Genomic DNA, 21,102 nt, shown 5'->3' with positions numbered 1-21,102 from the left:
CTGGCTTCCCTGGTTCAAATGAAGGGGGATGTGGGCTCCTTAGCAACTTTGTTTTCTAATCAGTAAAATACCATACTATGGACAAAATGGCTGCCAGCCATCTTCTAGGTGACTGAATATAATCGTCTGAGCAAAGAACACTGAGGGTTCTAGGTTAAAGCCACAGACCAAGTGCAATTAACCCCTTCGATGCTGATGACAAAGCCAGCTCGTCATCAACGTTACCTGCGGTGCGCGGATGACGAGCTGGCTTTGTCACGATCAAGCCATTTTTTAAATTCCTGCGTACAGCGGGAAACCGCGGTAGCGCGGTAGCGGTTAACCTTGTTCTGCTGCTCCTCTGCCAGCAGAAAAGGGACCCTTTACAGACAGAGGAAAATGTATTAACACTGGGCCTGATTCACAAATGCAACGTACACTTTTGAGTAAGTTTACTACTTTTGAGTGCTCACAAGTCCGAAGTGTAAATTCACTCCAAACGTGTAACTTTCATTTCTCCACCAAATGGAAGGGCCTGCAGGCTGTTCATAAACTGCAGAGGCTATTTCGTCATTATTCCTGCCCTGAACACAGCATTACAAACAGAGCCACGTTTAAACGCCAGCTTGCTGTCTTTCTGTACCACCTAGTGGTCACTATAAAAACTGCAGCAGAAATGTGGACAATACAACTAGGGTTGGGCGGAATTTGAGTAGTCTCGCTACGCAAAGTTCCACGAAGCGGTAAAAATCTCTGCGAACACGCAGAAATTCCGCAAACACGTGGAATTGCTTGTTAGCGATGCTTTTTTCCCAGTTCGCGATCGCTGTTTGCGTGCTCGGGTAGAAATATCTCGCAAAAACGCATTTTGAGAATGCGAACAAGCAAAAAATTCCGCAAAACCGCAGAACACAGAATTTTGGGCAATTTCGCATTCTCGGCGGAACGTGAAATTACCCAAATACCGCAAATTCCGCGAGCGGAACAGAATTTACCGCCCAGGCCTATATACAACATAGATCTTTACGTGAAGCTATTAACAAGTAATGGTAAAGTCAATCCACATTGGTTGCATGTAAAGGCAATTCAGACCGATTGACATTGCCATTCTTCCAGTGGCACGCTCTGTGATCCACTGTGAATAAATAATGGCGCTAAGCACTGTGACAGGCCATGAAGTGCTGAATATTTCAAATATTCCCCCGTCCCTCCCCCACCATCGCCTCAGAAAAGGTTATGTCTGCTCCCTCGGTGCAGTGCAGCATGTGGCAGGGATTAAACATTTTCAATCCCAGACCTGTAGCGATGTGAGATGTAACACTTCTTGCAGGTGAAAGTGTTTGTAGAGCGGAGCGGGACACAGGGAACATGAAAGGTGAGTTAGGACCCCAGAATTTCGGCTGTGCTTTAGATATGAAGTTGCACTCTACTTGTCTTAAATTTCTACTGGCCCATATGACCCCTGGCCTGTGAGATAAAGTGCATGGAACTTCTGGCCACAAGTTCATAAGTGCCATGTGGCAGGGGCGGCCTCAGGCATGTGCAAGCTGTGCACTTGCACAGGGCCACCAAACCCCAGGGGCCTCCACGCCAATATATATCCTTAATATAATAATCCTCTGACGATCGATACATATTTGCTTGGCGGCCCCTGGCAGGGATTTGGCGGCCTCCGGCTCTGTTCCACTTCCTAACACCCTGACCCCCCCCTCTTCACTGGCCTCCACGCTCCGCTCCGCCCGGACCCCCTTTTCCGGGGCCCCCTACCTACGCTCCCTGCCCAGGGCCACCATGAGCCTAGAGCCGCCCCTGCATGTGGAACCAAAGTAGATGTAGTGTGCGTCAGACACAGCCCCACTCTTTAGCAGATGGACCAGGATGAACTGTCTGAAGTGAAGCTACTTCAGTGACTAGCCACAGGCGAACCTGGAGACAGGGCCTATTAACCTCTCATCTTCTTTGCACTCACCTGGCACACACGCTCACGGAGACATGTTCATCCACGTGTGAAACGACTGTAGGGAGGTTGATCTTCATTTCATATTTTGGAAGCACTAGGGGAAGAAAAGGTACAGATCTGATATGAGAAAGGACTCCAGTGGGAGAACATGAATCCTAAATCTATTACTGATGTTAATTTGCCTACATCACGTTTTTTCCAAGATGTTTAAGACAAAAGTAATTGACGAGTGAGGAAATCAATATAATTTATTTAGTTAGTGTTTTCAGATAGTGCCTAAAGCTTCAAGAGCATCAGACACTTTGAATAAGAGATAATGTACAGATAATGTACAGACCAGGAACACACAAGCATTAATATGGTGCTCAGTAGTACCTGAAGATTAAAATCTAATATTGTGTTTAATAATTATATCCAAATAATCTTTACAACTCCAAATATGCAGTGGTCACGCTAAAAAGACTGTGCAGGCAAAAAGAAGGAGTCTATATCAATGGGATAATTGACGTTTTCAATCCAGGTAATAAACAGGGCGTGGAGCCTGAATATCAACTGCAGAATATCGTGGGGCACTAATATCAAAAGGTAAGTATGTGCAGATTTTCTGTACTTAACTCCATATCCATCCATATATTCACATTGACAACATATTTGCATACATATCTTCAAGGTACATTAATGTGTAGTCAGAAGAGTAAGGGGCATATGTAGGTAATTCACATTTTGCCATTCTCAAATAGCGGTTTTTAAGGAATCGCTACTTGAGAATTGCAAAATGGAATTTAGGTAAAAAATTGCAATATTTTTGCAAATCTCTAAAATTCCTTAATTGCGATTAGGAAATTGCGAATCGCAATTAAGGAATGAGTGTCCCATTCATTCCTATGGGCCAAGAATGAATGGGGATACATTCTCAAATTGCGATGTTCTATGAGAAAATCGCAATTTGAAAATCGCAATTCCAAGGGTGCCAGGGTGTCCAAAGGACACCTGTTGCACCCCTGGAATGTGCCTGAAAGTACATGTGGCGCACATACATGCCCTAAGGGCATGTCTGAGCACCACATGGCACTTTGAATTAAAAAAAAAAAATGCTTTTTGACAGGAAATCGCAAAATACCATATTCTTGAAGTAAGTGGTATTTTGCGATTCCTTAAGCCAAAATCGCAATTTTAAAGGCACCTCTGCATAGCATTTAAGGAATCACAAAATTGCAATTCCTTAAATGCTTGAGCAAAATATGGAATCGCAATTTTTGCGATTCCTTATTTTGCTAAGTGGCACCTACATACCAAAAGGCCGTTTGCGATTCGCAAACACCTACCTACATATGCCCCTAAATCTGTACTTCCCTGTATGAACGCACCTTTAGATAAATTGTCCCTCGATATTTTGTCCACGATATTAGTGTCCCATAAAATTCTTATTCATTATATATTTCAGAGTTCAATCTAAGCCTTTCATATCTGCTGAAGATCACACCTGAGAGAGAAGGTGGGAGGTGTTGCTCGAGGAGAGTTTCAGGCCACTTTTGAAAGCAGATACATAAAATATATAGCAGAAGGGACAGAGTTCCTTAGCTTGGGGAGGGAAGAGGGTGGGTTGCCCCCCAAGAGTGATTACTGGAATGTAAAAAATCACATATGCAACCAACTGCACAGTTGTGGTCAAATGGAGAGCGTAAGAGTGTTAGACTTGTCCTACTGTTAGCGATTAAAAGGTAGGATTGGGGGAAATTAAATCCCTGCGGTTTATATACAAACACACCATCAGGCTAGCTAGACAGGCTTGGGAAGCAGAACACTGGGAGAGCATGCTAACCGCGTAGTTTCTGGAATTTGGTCTCAGTAGGTTGCAAGGGGGCTGGCCCAACTCTGTCGAACATCTTTGCAGCTCACTGGGTATCTCATTTTGCATCACTGCATTCACTCGTGGATGATGACAACATTCTGCAATTGGTGAAGTTTGAAAATCTTTTAAAAGGAAGAGGGTGATCATTTTTAGTCAATCACCATCAACCCCTTTTTCGTTGAGGACGTCAACATAGCGCTTAGCAACATAAAGAGTAATAAAGCTCCTGGACTAGATAAAATCCCTGGGGCTCTCTTTAGGCACAATTCAGATGTATGGGTGCCATATTTTATGGTATTGTTTCAGAAAATCTTAATTGAGGAACCTATACCCCCTGCGTGGGCAGGGGCAGAAGTTATCCCTATACATAAAATCAATCCCTAGTGGATCCACGTAATTATAGACCAATCAGCCTTATTGATTGCTCTCAGAAGTTATTTTGTACTATACTTTTAGATCCGCTCCATACCTGGAATGGTAGAGCACAAGATTCTAATCTAACCCATCTTCAAGCAGGTTTTAGAAAGGGCATTAGTACAATTGATCAAGTTTTTAGATTTGTGTTAATTTATTGGAAATCAGTGATTCTGGCTGGCAGCAGTTTGTTTATCGTTCTCGTCGACCTATGTTCGGCCTTTGACATGGTACCTCGACTCAATCTTTGGCAGGTTTTGTCTGCTAAGCACCTTCCCCTTGATCTTTTGTCAATTTAATCAGACTCCACATACATCATTTTGCACAAGTGTGGTGTGGATTAACAGGTGACTTAAAGGGTCCTTTTTTTGTGGATCACGGGGTAAGGCAGGGTTGTGTTTTTGCTCCTACCCTCTTTTTGTTGTATGTGAATTACCTGATGTCTTTCCTCGAAGACTGTGATGGGGACGCTCCTAAATTGGCTAGCATTAATTCCCTGGCCTAAATGTTTGTGGATGATACCATTTTAGTCTCCAAATCCCCAACAAATTTAAAGAATATTTTAAGTCGCTTTGAAAAATGTTGCGACCAGAGGAGCCTTGAAATAAATGTTCGGAAAACAAAATATATGATTATAAATCCAGGTAACGCTACCTGAGCCAATCCTAAACTCTTAAGTGTTCCCCTAGATCGAGTTAAGGTTTTTCAATTTCTGAGGCTGACTCTTACAGAGGACATGGATTGGTGTCACCACATTGATAAAAGGAGATTTAAACGTATGTAGCACAATGGGGAAAAATTTAGAGCACGTCTAAGTAAGCAATATCATCCAATTTTGCCAGTTATACAAATCTATAGGGTGCAGGCTTTGGGAGCCACTTTGTATGGTTCTGAAATTCGGGGACGCAAAAACAACTTTCGTTTACAAGTATCAGAGATTAGGTTCCTAAAACAATTATTAGGTCTCCCAAGTAGTACTCCACTTCTTTCTTTGCGATGGATTAAGGCCCATACTTACCTGACTGTGGATATGGGCCAAACCAGCACTTTCATCTTACCAGGCTGGTCTCAAACAAGTGCTAAGTACATTGGGTTCACAAAACATTCCATGGTTTAGACATGTGAAAGAAACTCTTGGTAAGATTGGGTGTAGTGATTTGTGGGAAGCACCTGAGAACACATTAGCCATTAGCAAATGACAGATTAAAGAAAGTTATTGTTGATATAAATTGGGTCAGATATTGTCAGACTCTTATTTAGGCATCATGACAGAACATTTTTTACAAACTAAAGTAATTTATAACTATGAAGGCTTTTTAGACGAAATCAAGCCTTCATTGGCTTGCAAACTTGTTTTGCATTTTTGGCATGGAACATTACCAATTGCTTCTTACACTAGTGAATGGACCTGCAATTCTGGTCCAACAGGTTTTACTTGTCCCACTCGTCGGGCAGAAAGGGAAATGATAAAGCAAATGTTTTTATTCTGCTCTACTTATCTTTCAAATAGGAAAAAGTGTCTGATACCAACTTGCTGAGGTTTGGGCACCAGAATACACAAAAATGCTCTTCGAATACTGAAGTCTGATGTAAGTCAATATATTGTTTTTGTTGTATCTCGTTTCTTATTGGCTATGTGGATAATTAGAGAAGTAGCTTGTAATCAATAGGAGAGTCTTAGTTCTTTTCGTCTCATGAATACGTTTTTTAATTAATATGTGCTAGATTGCAGTGTTTTTGTGTTGTTGGAATCACAATTGAATTTTTTAAAACATTTTAAAAAGTATTTTACTATTGGCCCGACCTTGCGGCGTACTAAAGCAACTCTTATTTAAATTTTTATAGATTTGCATTAGTGTGTTTAAAGATTAAACTGAATTTTACTGCTAATCATGATTTAGTGGGATTTTATTTGCACTTTTATTGCATTTTATGCTAAATAAAGTTATTATTGGATTACTATACGGTACATGTTTTGTTTAAAGTGGGATTTTAAGACAAAGAGTGTCAGAGACGGGAAGTTTGCGAGATCAAAGAGAGGCCTCCAACCTTTCAGCCAGCTAGTGGGATCCGTCATCGAGTAAACGCTTATGTACTATACAAGAAAGTGGGTAAGTGAATCTTCTGTCAATAGGGAGCCAGATCAGGTCATTCAGTTTAGGAGTCGTGTGACCACGTTGCCTAGACTCCAGAATCAGGCATGCTGTTGCATGGAAGAAGGCTTTAAATGGAAAACTGAGAACTTTTCGGATACACCAGAGAACACCTTTTCCATGGTTGAGTCTGGATAATTCCAAAGCTAGTACTGCCTCTCTGAGACCCTGATCTGGTAGAAATGTTTAATGCTCAGGTTTAGACTTGACAACTAGCACTCTTGGCTATGTTGTGTGCATTGTTGGTCAATTACCCTACCCAGATCAGTTACACAAAGGAGACCAATAAATATTAATTCTGTTGACTTATACGCGTTTAACCCCTTGGACGCTCATGACGAGCTGAGCTCGTCATGAGCCACGGTGCTCGTGTGCTCATGACGAGCTGAGCTCGTCATGACCGTTGGAACGCTTGCACGCTGGGCTAATTATCCTGCTGTGCGAGCATTCTACACAAACGGGTGTGGTCATGACGAGCTCAGCACAGCGTGGGAATCCACCCCGCAGGCAAGGGGTTAAGGCTCCATGTCAAGATGCGCTTTGTAGGCACAAGGGAAGATAATTAGAGATTTTCTTTGGCAATTCTGATTGTTGCCCCCACCAACATAGATGCAAAAAAGGATCATCAAACAACTCAAGGGGTCTCCGGGGGTAAGCAGGACGCTCCTCTAAAGCATGACAATTCCCTTTCAGGTCATGAAACACCAGCCCCTTTGAATTGCTTTGTAATATATATGCAAATGTAGCTTTCACACTGAATATTTTCCTAAGGCAAAGATCACTTTCTTGGTTAAGTAATTCTTTCGCACCACTTTCCAGACTTTCCTTTGCTTCTTTCCAGGGATTGGTGTCACTACAACGCATGCTTTTACCACGCATGCCTTTACAACGCGGTTTTTACCACGCAGTCCATTACAACGCATAATGCTTTTAGGCGCTGGATAGTGAATTATTTAATTTACTATTCCAACTCCAGTCCCCGTGGATAGCAGGGAAGGTGTTGGATAGTATATTAAATACATTCCCTATCCTAGAGCGCCCCCCAGCGCATTGCGTTGTAATGGTTTGCGTGGTAAAAGTTGCGATGTAATGGTAGTGCGTTGTAAAAAATTCGTTGTAACCGTGCTACACCCTTTCCAGCCATGGCCGGTGCAGGTAAGAGCATTAGGGCCGTGTGGAGGGGAATCTCAATGGACGACAATGAGGGAAAATTAAATAAATAATTCATTTCATTTTCCCTTATCATTGTCCGTCGCAAAAATCACCCCCCCAACCCCCTCGGCCCCACCGCCCAACCGCTCTTACCTTCACGGGTCTTTCTTTCTGTTGCCTTCAGCTTTCAAGTATCCCCGTTTTATTGACTTAGCATCAACCTTACTGGAAGTTCTTTAGCGACATCCTTTCACTCCTCAGTTGTTCTGCTTTGCTTATTCCTCCTTTCAACGCTACTGTGGTTCATCTGTATTTACACTTAGCCGCATTGTTTGCCCATGGGCTATTCAACACCTTTTTATAAACCCTTCCTAAACTTTAGAGTAAATCAGGGGTCAGTGACTTTTCACTCAGAGGGGATAAACGCAGGTGATTAGTGAGGTGGGCGGACCACAGTCTGACCCAAGTACAAGGAGTGTGGGCACACCAGATAGAATGGGCATACACCGGGCAACTCAGGCCCTTCTTGATGCACCTGGCGTGCACGACATCCTGGCTCCTCATCTGTGCACACAAAGCAAGGCCCAAAGACAAACAAACAGTAAGTCGGTGTATGGAGGGAGGGGCTCACCAGGCAGTCGCCACTCAACTGACTCTGAACTTGTAGCACTTGGCTCTCAAGGCAACCCTCCTCACATCTCTGTTGAGAGGTATACAGGCTTATAAGTCACTAATGGCCTGCTTTATAGTTCGGCGGATGGGTTACTCCGTCACAACTGTGAAGAATATTTGTCCATCGTATTATTAATATTTGCCATTTGTAAAGCATACAGCTACCATTCTGGATTCCCGGTGTAAACACTACAGTGGCATTAGTGAAGACACTACCATTAAAAGAGCCTTGGGCCTCATTTATGAGGCCTTTCGTCAGTTTTGCGTATCCGATGCTTCACTTTTTGTGACGCATCGGTGGCGTAAAACATGCCTCCTGTTGTGCACTATTTACAAAGTAACTCATCTGAGCAGATGCGTCACTTTATAAACCCCTGCGCTACATTATACCTGCGTCAGGTATAATGTATGCAGGGGGTGCGTTCCCCCGCAAAGAGCCTCGTAGAAGTGACGCAGTCACTTCTAGGACGCCGTTGCGTCAAAATCTTGCACCTGCCTCACAGCAGGCGTATGACTGACGCAAGCCCTTTCACATGGAGCTTGCCCCATGTGAAAGGACACACTGCTGGACTTGCGTCACTTTTGTGACACACTCCAGCAATTCCTCACATTTGCGCTTACAGATACGTCAGAAATACTGACGTATCTGTACCTCCTTGCGACGTGATGCGTCATACATTCAATATGACGCATCAGGTATGTCGCAAGGAGTGCGCACTGAGAAGTGACGCATCGCTGCTTTCACGCAGCGATGCGTTATTTCTCATAAATGAGGCCCCATATATTTAAGAATTTGCCGAACTGCATTAATGAGGTACAATTCCTCATGCACTGTAGCAAGGCATTCCACAGTTTTGGACCTAGGTACGCAATAGAGCAAACGCCTGATCTTACCCAATTTATTCTAGGTTTGCAGTATTGTCTCTGGTTAGCGGATCTCAAGTTTTGAGAAGGAATATACAAGGATACCAGCTCTTGCATATATTTGGAGCTAAACTCTGCCTTAGTTTTAAAAATATAGAAGAGCTTTTAATTGGATTCTTTTTCCTATTGGTAACCAATATAACTCCCGCCGAAAGGGGGATGCCGCGGTCCTTCTAGAAGAGTGAGTGAGAAGCCTATCCGCGCGTTCTGTACCACTTGAAGGTGATGGATAGCTGCCTTGTCCACACCCAGGTACAAAACATTACCATAATCCAATCTGGAAAGAATAAGAGCCAGAACTAGTGCCCTCATTGCAGAATGAGGAATGATCCAACTAAATGTTTTCACCCACTTCATGACTGCAAAGTAGGATAATGTAACTATGGCTGCTTGGGGACACATAGACAAATAGACATAGTTGTGGATATCTTCCCATGATCAGAACCTCAGTTTTGTCTCCATTCAGTTTAGGCAGATTGTTATCCATATGCACAACCAGCATGAGACCATACTTAATTGACTCAGTGTGGTGTTTCTGATGGGAAGTCAATAAGAAAGTAATTTGGGTGTCATCGGCGTACGACTAGAGTGTAAGACCACACCTTTCCTCCATATCTGCCTATGGACGCACATAAACATTGAATAACAAAGGCCTAAGGACCATCCCCTACATGCATCATTGTGACATTTTGCACTTCTTAATTTGCGAAAAATTAAGGAATCGCAAATTAAGAAGTGCAAAATGCTATGCATCATTATTTTCGGTATTCATTTGTGATTCGGTAAAAATCGCAATTTTTACCGAATCCCAAATAAATACCGAATCCTTAAGTTAATTTTCGCAATTCCCATTGATTCCTATGGGCCAAAAGGCCCATAGGAGTCAATGCAAATTGCGAGTGGCACTTAGAAAATTTCATGGGTGCAGGGGGGGGGTCCAAAGGACCCCCCCATGCACCCCTGAAATGTATTTTTCGCATCATGTTTCACACACACATGTCCCCAGGACCTGTGTGTGTGAAACATGAATGTTGAAAAAAAAACATTTTCAGCTTTTTAAACACTTTTTCCAAATTTACCGAGTGGTTCAACCACTCGGTAAATTTGGCACCCTAATTGCGATTTTACAGTTTTAAATTTAATGATGCATTGCTTTTAAGAAATCGCACATCTGCGACTTCTTAAAAGCACCCGCAATTTTAGAACTCGCAAACATGTTACGAATTCTAAAATTGCTTCATGCATCCCAAAAAGCACTTTTGCATTCGCAAACGGCCGATTTTAAGGAATCGCACCGTTTGCGACTACAAAAATGCTTGATGCATGTGGGGGCAGATGTATCAAGCAAAGTTGCAATCGCAAATGCCGAAATTTGCAGAATTTCGGCTTTTGCGTTCGCAATTTTGCTAATTGGTATGTATGAAGGCAAATCTGCGTGCGATTCCTTATTTTGCGATTGCATTTAAATGCAATGTAAGAAGCACCAAAAAAGTGCAATTTGGCCTTAAGGAATCGCAAATTACCACCAACTTCAAGTGGTGGTAATTTGCGATTTCTTTGAAAAATGCGCTTTTTCGCATTTTTTAAAGTGCAATGTGAAGCACATACATGCCCTTAGGGCATGTATGTGCGCCACATGTGCACCCATGCCTATTTCAGGGGTGCAACATGGCGTCCTTTTGACACCCTTGCACCCTTGAAATTGCATTCTCAATTTGCGATTCGCAAATTGCGAATCGCAAATTGGGAATGTTTTCCCATTCATTCCTATGGGCCTCTAGGCCTATAGGAAGGAATGGGAAGGTATTTCTTAATTGCGAATCGCAATTTGAGATTCACAATTAAGGAATATGTAGTATTCACAAAATGTATTGCATATCCTACATACATAGCATTTTGCGATTCTCAAATAGCGATTTGCAAACAATCGCTATTTGAGAATCGCAAAAGAGGATTTTGATACATAAGGCCCTTAGTGCAGAACCCTGAGGAAATCGTGATAGAAGGGTATGGGTCTCTGGCCGAGAAACAGCCAAAAAAACTTGGAAAGATCTTGTTTTTACAATAAAGACTAGCTATTTGAAAGCGGTGCCCTCCAGGCTGATTAATCTCAGCATTATATCCAATGGCACTTGTAATAGAGCGGGGATATCCGTCAAAACTGCGATGGATTAACCCATCTGCTGAACTCCAACCCAGGCCGAACTCTAACCCAAGACCTTAGTCTACATCTATGGACTAGCAGCTGGTTAAGACAGCCACACCTGTAAGGTTAGCAGCAGAAGTGAGGCAGATGTGCAAAGCTTCAGCTGGTCCTTTAGTATTATTACCAGCAAAGAGGAAGTGGGTAGCACACATGTTCATGATCTGAAAGTACCAGCACCAGAGTATTTGAAGATCTCGCTTAACTAGATTATCTTTTATATACTCCAAAAGCTACAGATTATGGACAGATTTACTAAGATTTTGCATCAGGGTTGCATCACTTTTGAGGTGCAGCCCAGACGCAAACCGTTTTTGGTATTTAGTAAGCCATGCAAAGTCACTTTTCTAGCTTTGTGTGCTTTAGTGAATGCCAAGTAACACAACACAGCGCAGTGCATAGTGCTGCCTTATGTTACTTTTAGTTGAGAAGGTGTTTTGTGGGTGGATAATGGGTGTTCCCACGCATCTATGAACTTTGGCACAATCTAGTGAACCTGCCACTGCTTCAAATGGTACACATTCCCCAGTGAGGTGTAACAAATGTATTTATTTCTCCTCATTACTTCCTCTTTCAATGTGTGCTGCATTTTGTAGCACACTTAGAATGAGAAAAATGCCTCTAAGAATTGTTTTTGAGCAGGAAGGTGCCCCATCCTGCACAAAAGCAATCCAGCCTATAGTGTAGGGTGCAAGGGTGCCTACATTGGCTCTAGGCAACACAGTGCACTATCATTAGGAGACAGTAGGAATATTTTTTTAAATATGGCACATTTCTGCTGTCTCCCTTTCATGCATCGCAGCACAGAATGTTGCTGAGCTGTGTTGTGTTGTGGGAAGTAAATCTGCCTCTGTGTTGCAAGCAGCTGCAGAGCTGCTAGCTACCTTTCAGAGTGAGTACATTCTTTACACTTCAAAAATCAAACCAACCAAGTTGAAGCAAAGTTTTAAACCTCAAAAGCAATGTTAGCAAAGGCATCTCTTACCCTCTTCCTAGAATGCATGGAGGCCTTTGCCTACATGCAACTAATTATGTATAATTTAATTTCCTGGTGCCTGCTTTGGGTGGTGTCTCATGTAGATTATGACACCCGGAGAGAAATTACAGGGTGTGGCCAAAGGCTATTTGGAGAAGACAGATGATCAGGACCAACAGGCTCTGAAAACAAGCGGGCTGGTTGCAGGCCACGGCCAAATGGTATACAGCCTTTACAACGAAACTTTTATAACGAACTACCATTACAACGCAACTTTTACAACGCAAACCATTACAAAGCATAGCGCTGGGGGGGCGCTCTAGGATAGGGAACAGGTTTAATGTACTATCCAACACCTTCCCTACTATCCACGGGGACTGGTGTTGGAATAGTAAATTAAACTATTCACTATCCAGCACCCAAAAGCATTATGCGTTGTAATGGTATGCTTGTAAAACTTGTGATGTAAAGGTAGGCGTTGTAAAAGTATGCGTTGTAACGTCATACATCCCGGCCAAATGCCTGACACGATGCAAAATGGACCTAGGGTGTGGCCGATGGCCATGACCTTTGCGCAGAGCCCTCAAGGCATGGCCAAACTGAAGGCCATGTTCAGTGAGAGCGGGGGCTAGGCACAGAGCATTACCGGCCAGCACTGTGTCAGAGCACCATGACCATGAAGGACGAGTGTGACCCGTGGGCTCCGGAGCAGGGGGTCTGAGCACAGTGCTTTTTCACAACTATAAGTGCTACGCAAACAAATGATGGCCGGAATGCTGAATAAATCATACATTCACCCCCAGTCAAGAGATCTGGGTTAAATCCATGGTTCTTTTGTTCTTCATGCCAGACCCAGCCACATGCAAATCAATCTTTACCCTGTGCCTCATGGGAACAGCCCAGACCATACTGCCAAGCCAGGTCCTCCCTAAACTGGAAACAAGCATCCTGGGACGGGTTTCTGGGTATTACCCTTCATCAGCCAGGGTAGCTTGAATCCAGTGGCACAGTGAGCAAGGAATCCACACCTGGACATACCAATCCCACTGATGGTGAAGAGTGCTTCGCAAACAAATGATGGACGGAATGCTGAATAAATCATACATTCACCCCAGTCAAAAGATCTGGGTTAAATCCATTGTTCTTTTGCTCACCGTGCCACCCCACTTTAGACCCAGCCACATGCAAGTCAGTCTTGACCCTGTGCCTCAATGGAACAGCCCATACTGAACTGCCAATCCAGGTCCTATCCTGGACCGGAAACAAGCATCCTGGGACCGGTTTCAGGGCATTACCCTACATCAGCCAGGCTAGCTTTAATCCAGTGGTGCAGTGAGCACAGGACCCACTTCTGGGCATACTCATCCCACGTAGGGTGAAAGTACTACACAAACAAATGATGGATAGAATGCTGGTGTGAATGTATAACATTCTTCTGCATTCTGTCCATCAATTGTTCTTTTTGCAATGTCCCCCCGAGTGGGGTGGGTATGCCCAGACGTGGGTCCCGTGCTCTTCATATCACTAGAGTCAAGCTATCCTGGCTGATGAGGGCTGAAAACCCGAAATTGGTCCTAGGGTGCTTGTTTCCAGTCCAAGGAGGACCTGGCCTGGCAGTTCCGGCCGGACTGTTCCCATTGGCCACAGGGTTGAGACTGCCAAGTCAGCCTTTTGACTGATAAACCACCAAAAGGCTGACTTGGCAAAAAGAGTTTTAGTTTCAGCAGACACTGAATCTGACTCACATTTGGGATATGAATTTTATTGGAAACAAAACTGTCCAAGTGTCTTTATTTCATTTTATTGCAAAAATTTAAAAAAAACACACTAGATGGAGTTTCACCAAACCAGAAAGAAGGGCTGGGCTGTGAACTAGTTTGATATCAGATTTGGGGTGATTCTGTCCAGGGCTTTTCACTGTAGCTTTCAGAAAATAATCATGTGACACCTTAAATGGAAACCAGACGGTTTTGTATTTCCACCTATAACCCTCACCCAGATAACTGCAGTCCTAGCTGCATACACATTTTTCATTTTTTTTCTCGAATAGATTAAAAGTTATTTACTTCATGGTCACAAAAGGGCTTTTATAAGGACTAGTGGAGTTCAGCAAAACCACAGAGTTGGTGTCACCAGCTCACTTTTACCTTCCTAGGCTGTCCACGTCCTTTGAAACAGAGAAAATTGGGAAGCTTTTTTGTCAATGGCCAACATTAGCTTGTTTTGAAAAATATATATATACTAAAGTGTAAGAAAAATTGCTACAAAAATGCAATATGTAGAATTATAGATTGGTCACAGTATATAACGGGGATGTTTTTCACTGAGGGGTTCTGAATGACATCAGGCAGAGATCAAGAGCGAAGCTCAAGTTGTCGATGATGTCACTCAAAAGCCTGAGGCAAAAACATCCCTTTTTTCAGTTTTTACCCAGCTCTAATTTTATGTTATGTATGGCCCAAAAATCATCTGCTTCTGCTTTCAACTGCTATGCAGGAGCAAAGGAGTAATGGAGGTGCCAACATGGCCTCTTCCTCTGCCCCAAATAAAAGAAATATTATTATATCTGGCTGCCTGCCACCCATCCCCACCACTTCTTGTGCCTTCCCTCCCTCTCCTCGAAAGGCGGTGCCCCTGCATTCCAGGGCTGCTCTGACAGCCTCTCAGGGGTTCAGACACAGCAGCCTGAAGTTCTTTTATGACTTAGTAACAATAAGTAGAAAGTAATGTTACCCGCTATTACCGCACCATAGCAGTGAACTGCTAGAAATAGAATCCTGGGGCATATTATCAAGTACAGGCGATAAAATTATTGCCGCTTTATCGGCAGGAAACTGTCGCTAAAGCGGCGATAATGGGCTTGATAATATGCCCTAGTGAATTCCCATAGAAGCCCACGTTAACACCAGAGCCTGTTCTTGATAATATGGCCCCCAGTTATTCATGGTAATGGCACTCTCTATGCCATCCATACATAACATTATAGTGTATTAGTCATGCTCTGACCGCTGTGGGTGAGACATGGAAACTCAGCAGATATATTTACAAACACATCACTCACCCCTCTTCTTGAACTCTTACCATATTCCATGACCTCAAAGGGCTGCTCCCCTCTGGGTTCCTTGCATTTGATGGTGTATGTTCCATAGGGGGGCTCAGAGGACAGTGGGTGGGAGAGATCTAAGATGCCCTGTTCAGGAACAGCGTTCAGCCATTGGCCAATCCGGTTGCCTTTGGAGTCCTGAAGCAGACAAAAGGAGCAGTTTCAACAAGGTCAGCAATAAAGCCTTCGGACAGAGAGGCCATTGATCGAACAACTGCACACTTAGGGGCAGATGTATCAACATCGAGATTTGCGAATCTCAAATAGCGATTTTTTAGAAATCGCTATTTGAGATTTGCAAATGGGTATGTATGTAGAAAATCACATTTTTTTTGCGATTTCTTAAAATTCCTAAATTGCGATTAGCAAATTGCGAATCGCAATTAAGGAATAATTTCCCATTCATTTCTATGGGCCAGGAGGCCCATAGGAATGAATGTGAAGTTATTCTCAATTTGCGATTCGCAATTTGAGAATCGCAAATTGAGAATAATTTCAAGGGTGCAAGGGTGTCATAAGGACACCCTGATGCAACCCCGAAATTCACATGTGTGTGCATATGGCGCACATACATGCCCTAAGGGCCACATGGCACCTTCACAAATGCAAAAAAGTGCTTTTGTGAAAGAAATCGCAAATTACCACCAACTTCAAGTTGGTGGTAAATTGCGATTTTTTAATGAGAAATCGCACAACTTGGGTGCTTCATACATTGCATTTAAGGAATCACAAAATTTGCGATTCCTTAAAGGCAATCGCAAAATAAGGAATCGCAAATTTGCGAATCCTTATTTTGCACTCAAATTTGCTACATACATACCATTTAGCGAAAATGAGTTCGCAAATGCCGAAATTCTGCGAATTTCGGCGTTTGCGAACCCATTCGAGCTTCATACATAGGGCCCCTAAGTCAGGTTCAGGAAGGTATCCAGATATTCAAAATATGGAAAGAATCAAAACAGCCTGATAGCAAGCCCTTTTCTCCTGAGGGAGTCATTTGTCAGGGAGGGTGAGCTCTTGTCTAAAAGGCTCAAAACAAACACTTCATGATCAAACTAAACAGTGAGAAATTAGGTTTATTGACTGGACCTGGAAAGTAGATCCTGGTGCATGAGTCTAAACACCAAGGGGCTTATTTATGAGAGCCCTGCTTCACTTTTGCAGCATGTAAAGTGGGACATGAGGGATTCAGGGCTCCCATAAAGATTTATGAGCCAAGCAAAGCAACCCTGCATAGCTTTGACTGGTCTCATAAATCATGTGTAAAGCGATACTAGCCAAATTGCTGAGTCACCTTACTCTGCACCTGGGAGGCATTCATGGGCATTGCAGTAGGTTTTCCCACCCAACACCCATGGAATTTGAAGTTGCTGCAGATTGACAAAGTGATGCAAACCTGGGGAAGTGTCAAATCGGTACACCTCCTGAGGTGAAGCATAACGAGGAGAAATTGTTTATTTCTCCTCATTTTTTCCTCTTTCTATAAGTGCTGCATTGTGAAGCACACATTGAAAGACACCTCTGAGGATTGTTTTTATGTAGGAACGTGCCCCTTCCTGTACAAAAACAATCCTGCCTGCAATGGAGCAAGTGTGCCTACTTTGGCGCTACGCTCCCAAAAGGCACCAGTACAAGCAGAAAGGACAGGAATGGACTTTCACTTTCACTTTGGCATGGGGAGGCCCTACGCCAAAATTCCATAAATGAGGCCCCAAGTCCTTGATCAGGAGAAAGGGTGGGGTATTTCCAACACCCAATGAACACCGTTGCCATTGGGTGGGGCATTTAGCAGGTGCAGCACATACCTCTTATTATAAGGAATTGTGGAATTTGTGTTTTCCGTATTGAATTCCACTTGTATAAGAATTCACTGCTTGTTTCTTGGTTTTCTACTAGTAAGTTATACCAGGTTTGACCGGCCAGAATTTTTCAGGGGGAAATTGTTCAGATGCAGTGTTTATCGCTGATCTTGGATTGCGCAGAGTTGGAAATTCACCTCCCCATCTGAAACCAAGTCACATTATAGCGCCCTGGGAAGGAAAGGGAACTTAGATCCAGGTTACTGGGGCTATAGAACACCATGAAGTAGAGAGACCACATAGAGCAAATAGAGTTCACTTGAAAGATGAAAAAAGCACATTGATCTAGGAAGAATATTAATCAATCCACCATTTTTTAGGTAAGGGACTTCACACGGAACACAAGGGCAAGCACTCTAAAGTCCAGACTTAGCGGCTGTATCACCCCGAAGTAAAGCTGGTCTGCTCTAAAAGACCCATGGAGAAATCGGCTAGGATTTAGGAATTGCAATACTCACCCGCATCTCAATTTCAGGGTACTGTAAGAGAAGGAGAGGACAACGTGTATGAAACAACAAATTGGCAACCAGAGCATTTTATAAGGAAATTACATTTCCCCCTATAGTTTGCAATTTTGCTAAAATCACTTAGACTATGGCTTCCCACTAATGACTATCCAACTTTTGATGGGTGCTCACATCTTGGATTCTATTGAGCCTAAAGAGTAAAAGGTGTCATATAGCCACTTCACTATGACATCTAATCAAGAAATATGAAACATAAACGTTGAGTTAAAACAAATATATATGATTTTGTTTTAGCTTTTTCTATATTTGTGTTTACATATTCACATAATACAAAATTTTAAAAGTTATATTGTACCTGGCAATACAATGAACTCCTTTGCACATCTTCAGGCTATGCACCACGTGCATAAGCACATGCACGAGCACCATGTACCTCCAATTATGCCGCGCACTATCGGCACATTACAGGCAAATAATTTGAATCCACTTAGTTCGAAATTACTGTCTGGTGATGTCAGCGCACACAACATTTCTCAATTCTAAGACTACTTGTAATCCATACCCCTGACTCCTCTGAGGCTCTCTGGAGAGCATGGAGAGAGAACCTGTGGGGCTCTCGGGTGAGGATTGGCGGTCAGCCAAGATAGCGCAACGCGAAGTGGTCTTCGCCACCCAATACCGCCTTATATCACCTACCATAATTTGTGTTGCATATTACCTATAAATAACCACATTTAAATGTTGACCCAATCTTTTATTTCTTTTTAAATTATTATCTTCCGAATATTTGTTAAATATCGTGGTACATCCCTCTGGCGCGATAGAGAATGTTTGGATACCACATGGAAACGTTTCAATAATATTTAGATTATTAACAATCCTGCTAGTTGTCATTACTATTGAAATGCTTTGGATTAACTAACTGAAAATTGCTGCTTTGTTTGTGACTCTCCACAGCTGTACTCACTACCTTGCTCTTTATTCCCCTGCGAGGGAATATTAAATAAATAAATAATTTTACCTCGTCATCGTCGGTCGAAATCCCCCCCCCCCACCTGCTGCTCTTACCTGCATGGGCCGCGGCTATGTTCCCCTCTCTAGCGTACACCAAACCCTCTTTTTCCCACTTCCTGTCTCTCACAGGCACTTTCGCTTTCCCTCCCTCAAAGGAGGGCGGTGACCCTTACCATTCACCAGTGCAAACGTTGAATGATAACTTTTCACCCTCACGTGTGAAATGGCCCACTGGCAAGATATCTATGGTAGACCCAGCAGAGGGTTCTCCGTATTAAGCGAAGCAGTTCCCCCCGCCATCGTGCTGAACTGTTCCTCGGTCCTTCCCCAGCGATGGGAAACAACCTTTACTACACGGTCAAAACACCGCAATACCTTCACAACGCAGATTTTACAACGCAAGTCGTTACCACGACTTGCACTGGGGGGTGCTCTAGACTAAGGAATAGTGTGATTTTCTATTCCAACACCTTCCCTACTGTACGTAGGCTGGAGTTGGAATAGTAAATCATACTATTCCTAAGTCCAGCACCCTACAGCACAAGTCGTGGTAACGACTTGCGTTGTAAAAGCTGCGTTGTGATGTACCGCGATCATTTTGATCGCGTAGTAACGTCATACATCCCCTAGCGATAGGACGCCTTCGGGTAACCATGTGCTTTATAAATATTCAAAATAAATCCATATTGCTCTACAGTGGTGCACTCAATAGGGATTTCCTTTTTACTCTAAGACAATGGAAGGGTACTCCGTACCTGACGTCAGCAGTAGGTATGATGCGAGCTGTACCGGACCACGCGGCCTCCTGCACCCGGTTGTACAAATAAACCCACCGCAGACACATCACTCACCTTGTCAGTTGCAGCCAAGAAGTTCTTGTCGAGGGTGACTATCCGGAATTTCACTGCAAGGGAAGTCATGAAAAAATAAGTACAAAGCGGACCATAATGCAAACCTAACAAGCACTGGCAAAACCAATAGGACAGGGTTTAGTACGGTAGTGCTTGCAAGCACAGGCATGGAGAGGCAGGCATGCAGTATTGCTGTTTGCATGTCTTAGCCCATTAAAAAGAGTATTGGCAAAAGCTGTGAAAGAAAGAGGATTTTAGATCAGAACAAATTATGGAAAACTTTTATTTATATAAAATCAAATTTAAATATCTGTATATATAAAAAGGGTGCTTTCTGAACTGTAAAATTTAGGAAAACATGCATAAAAGCTAACATTTGTATTCATTTCCAGGGCAAACAAAGGCTAGTGTTATGGTGCTTAGTGCTTTTACATAAGATATAAAAGGGCTCCAACGTCCCGGTGGAAAAGGCTGGTAAAATAAAAGGCCTCTCTGGCCCTGTAGGCATTTACATATGTGTTTATTCATTTATTTATTAAAAATTAAGGCCTGAGTGTACCTGGTCTATTGGCCTCATACCTCCATCAATTCTGACTCTTATGGGCTGTGGCTTTATTCTCTATCACAATGTCCTCCTCTCGTGCAATCTCTGTTTATTTTGGGTGGAATCTTGCAATATAAATTTGCTCACTTAGAAATAGGATGGTTATTTCCAGGGTCCTCCACACAAGAAGAACTTGAAGAGGATCTGTGCAAATATCCCAGGTGGACAGGAGACCATGTAGGAGAATCCTATAGGGCACTATAAGCTCCCAGACCTGTGGGGACAGGAAACGGAACTGAAGGCTGCTGAGGATAGCGAAGACCTGGCGGCACAGAGAGTGATGCCCTGATGGACAGAGCCCTGGGACTTTCCATCAACATGTCATAGAAAGTCGCATTGAGTTTTTGGGAAGATATACATGTGATCGCTCAGGGAGAGTGTTCCTGGTTCACATATAGTAGGGGGGCACGTAGGATTATACAATGACGGGGCTCACAGTCCATTACTGACAGTGCTTAATTTGAGCCAGTGGTTTCCGGGGCTCAGCACCAGCACTTAATTGCCAGCACTGGCGCTTATGAGTCTACCACATGGTATGCTCTCTATTATTTGTGACTTTGTCGCCATATTTGACATTTTGCACACTTGGCAGAGACCTCCTTTATGTGGCAGACTGCTCCCCACGGTAAAGTATAGAGAAATGTATAAATATTTATTGAACTTAAAAAAAATATATTTTTTATCTTAAAAGTTAATGTAAATCATGTTATATATTTATTAAAAGTTGGGCTTCTTTAAATAAGTGCAACAGCACTAATTTGTTAATTTTGAATTCAATATTTAACTATTTCAAGTTTAATAAATTTCAATTAATTTTCAAAAATTCATTTTAAAAAATAATGAATTCCTAAGGGGTTCTATTTTAACTCCCTATCTGTATTATTTTCTATTGGGGGGTATTGCAGTAATAGTCATTGGC

At 42.9% G+C, this 21,102-nt stretch overlaps 1 protein-coding gene across 1 annotated transcript in view; it reads right to left on the bottom strand.

The window, feature by feature from the left end:
* The window catches only part of LOC144768912 (alpha-2-macroglobulin-like protein 1), a 169,214-nt gene that overhangs the window by 135,093 nt on the left and 13,019 nt on the right, over positions 1–21,102 (bottom strand). The window contains exons 4-7 of the mRNA XM_078652922.1: positions 19,580–19,632; positions 17,706–17,726; positions 15,367–15,526; positions 1,949–2,033 (exon numbers count right to left, since the gene is read on the bottom strand). Coding sequence (XP_078509048.1) covers positions 1,949–2,033; positions 15,367–15,526; positions 17,706–17,726; positions 19,580–19,632 — 319 coding nt within the window. The remainder of the gene's footprint in view (positions 1–1,948; positions 2,034–15,366; positions 15,527–17,705; positions 17,727–19,579; positions 19,633–21,102) is intronic.

Source organism: Lissotriton helveticus, chromosome 7 (assembly GCF_964261635.1).
Source record: "Lissotriton helveticus chromosome 7, aLisHel1.1, whole genome shotgun sequence".
NCBI classification, from domain to species: Eukaryota; Metazoa; Chordata; class Amphibia; order Caudata; family Salamandridae; genus Lissotriton; species Lissotriton helveticus.
This window is presented reverse-complemented; position numbering and strand designations above follow the sequence as displayed.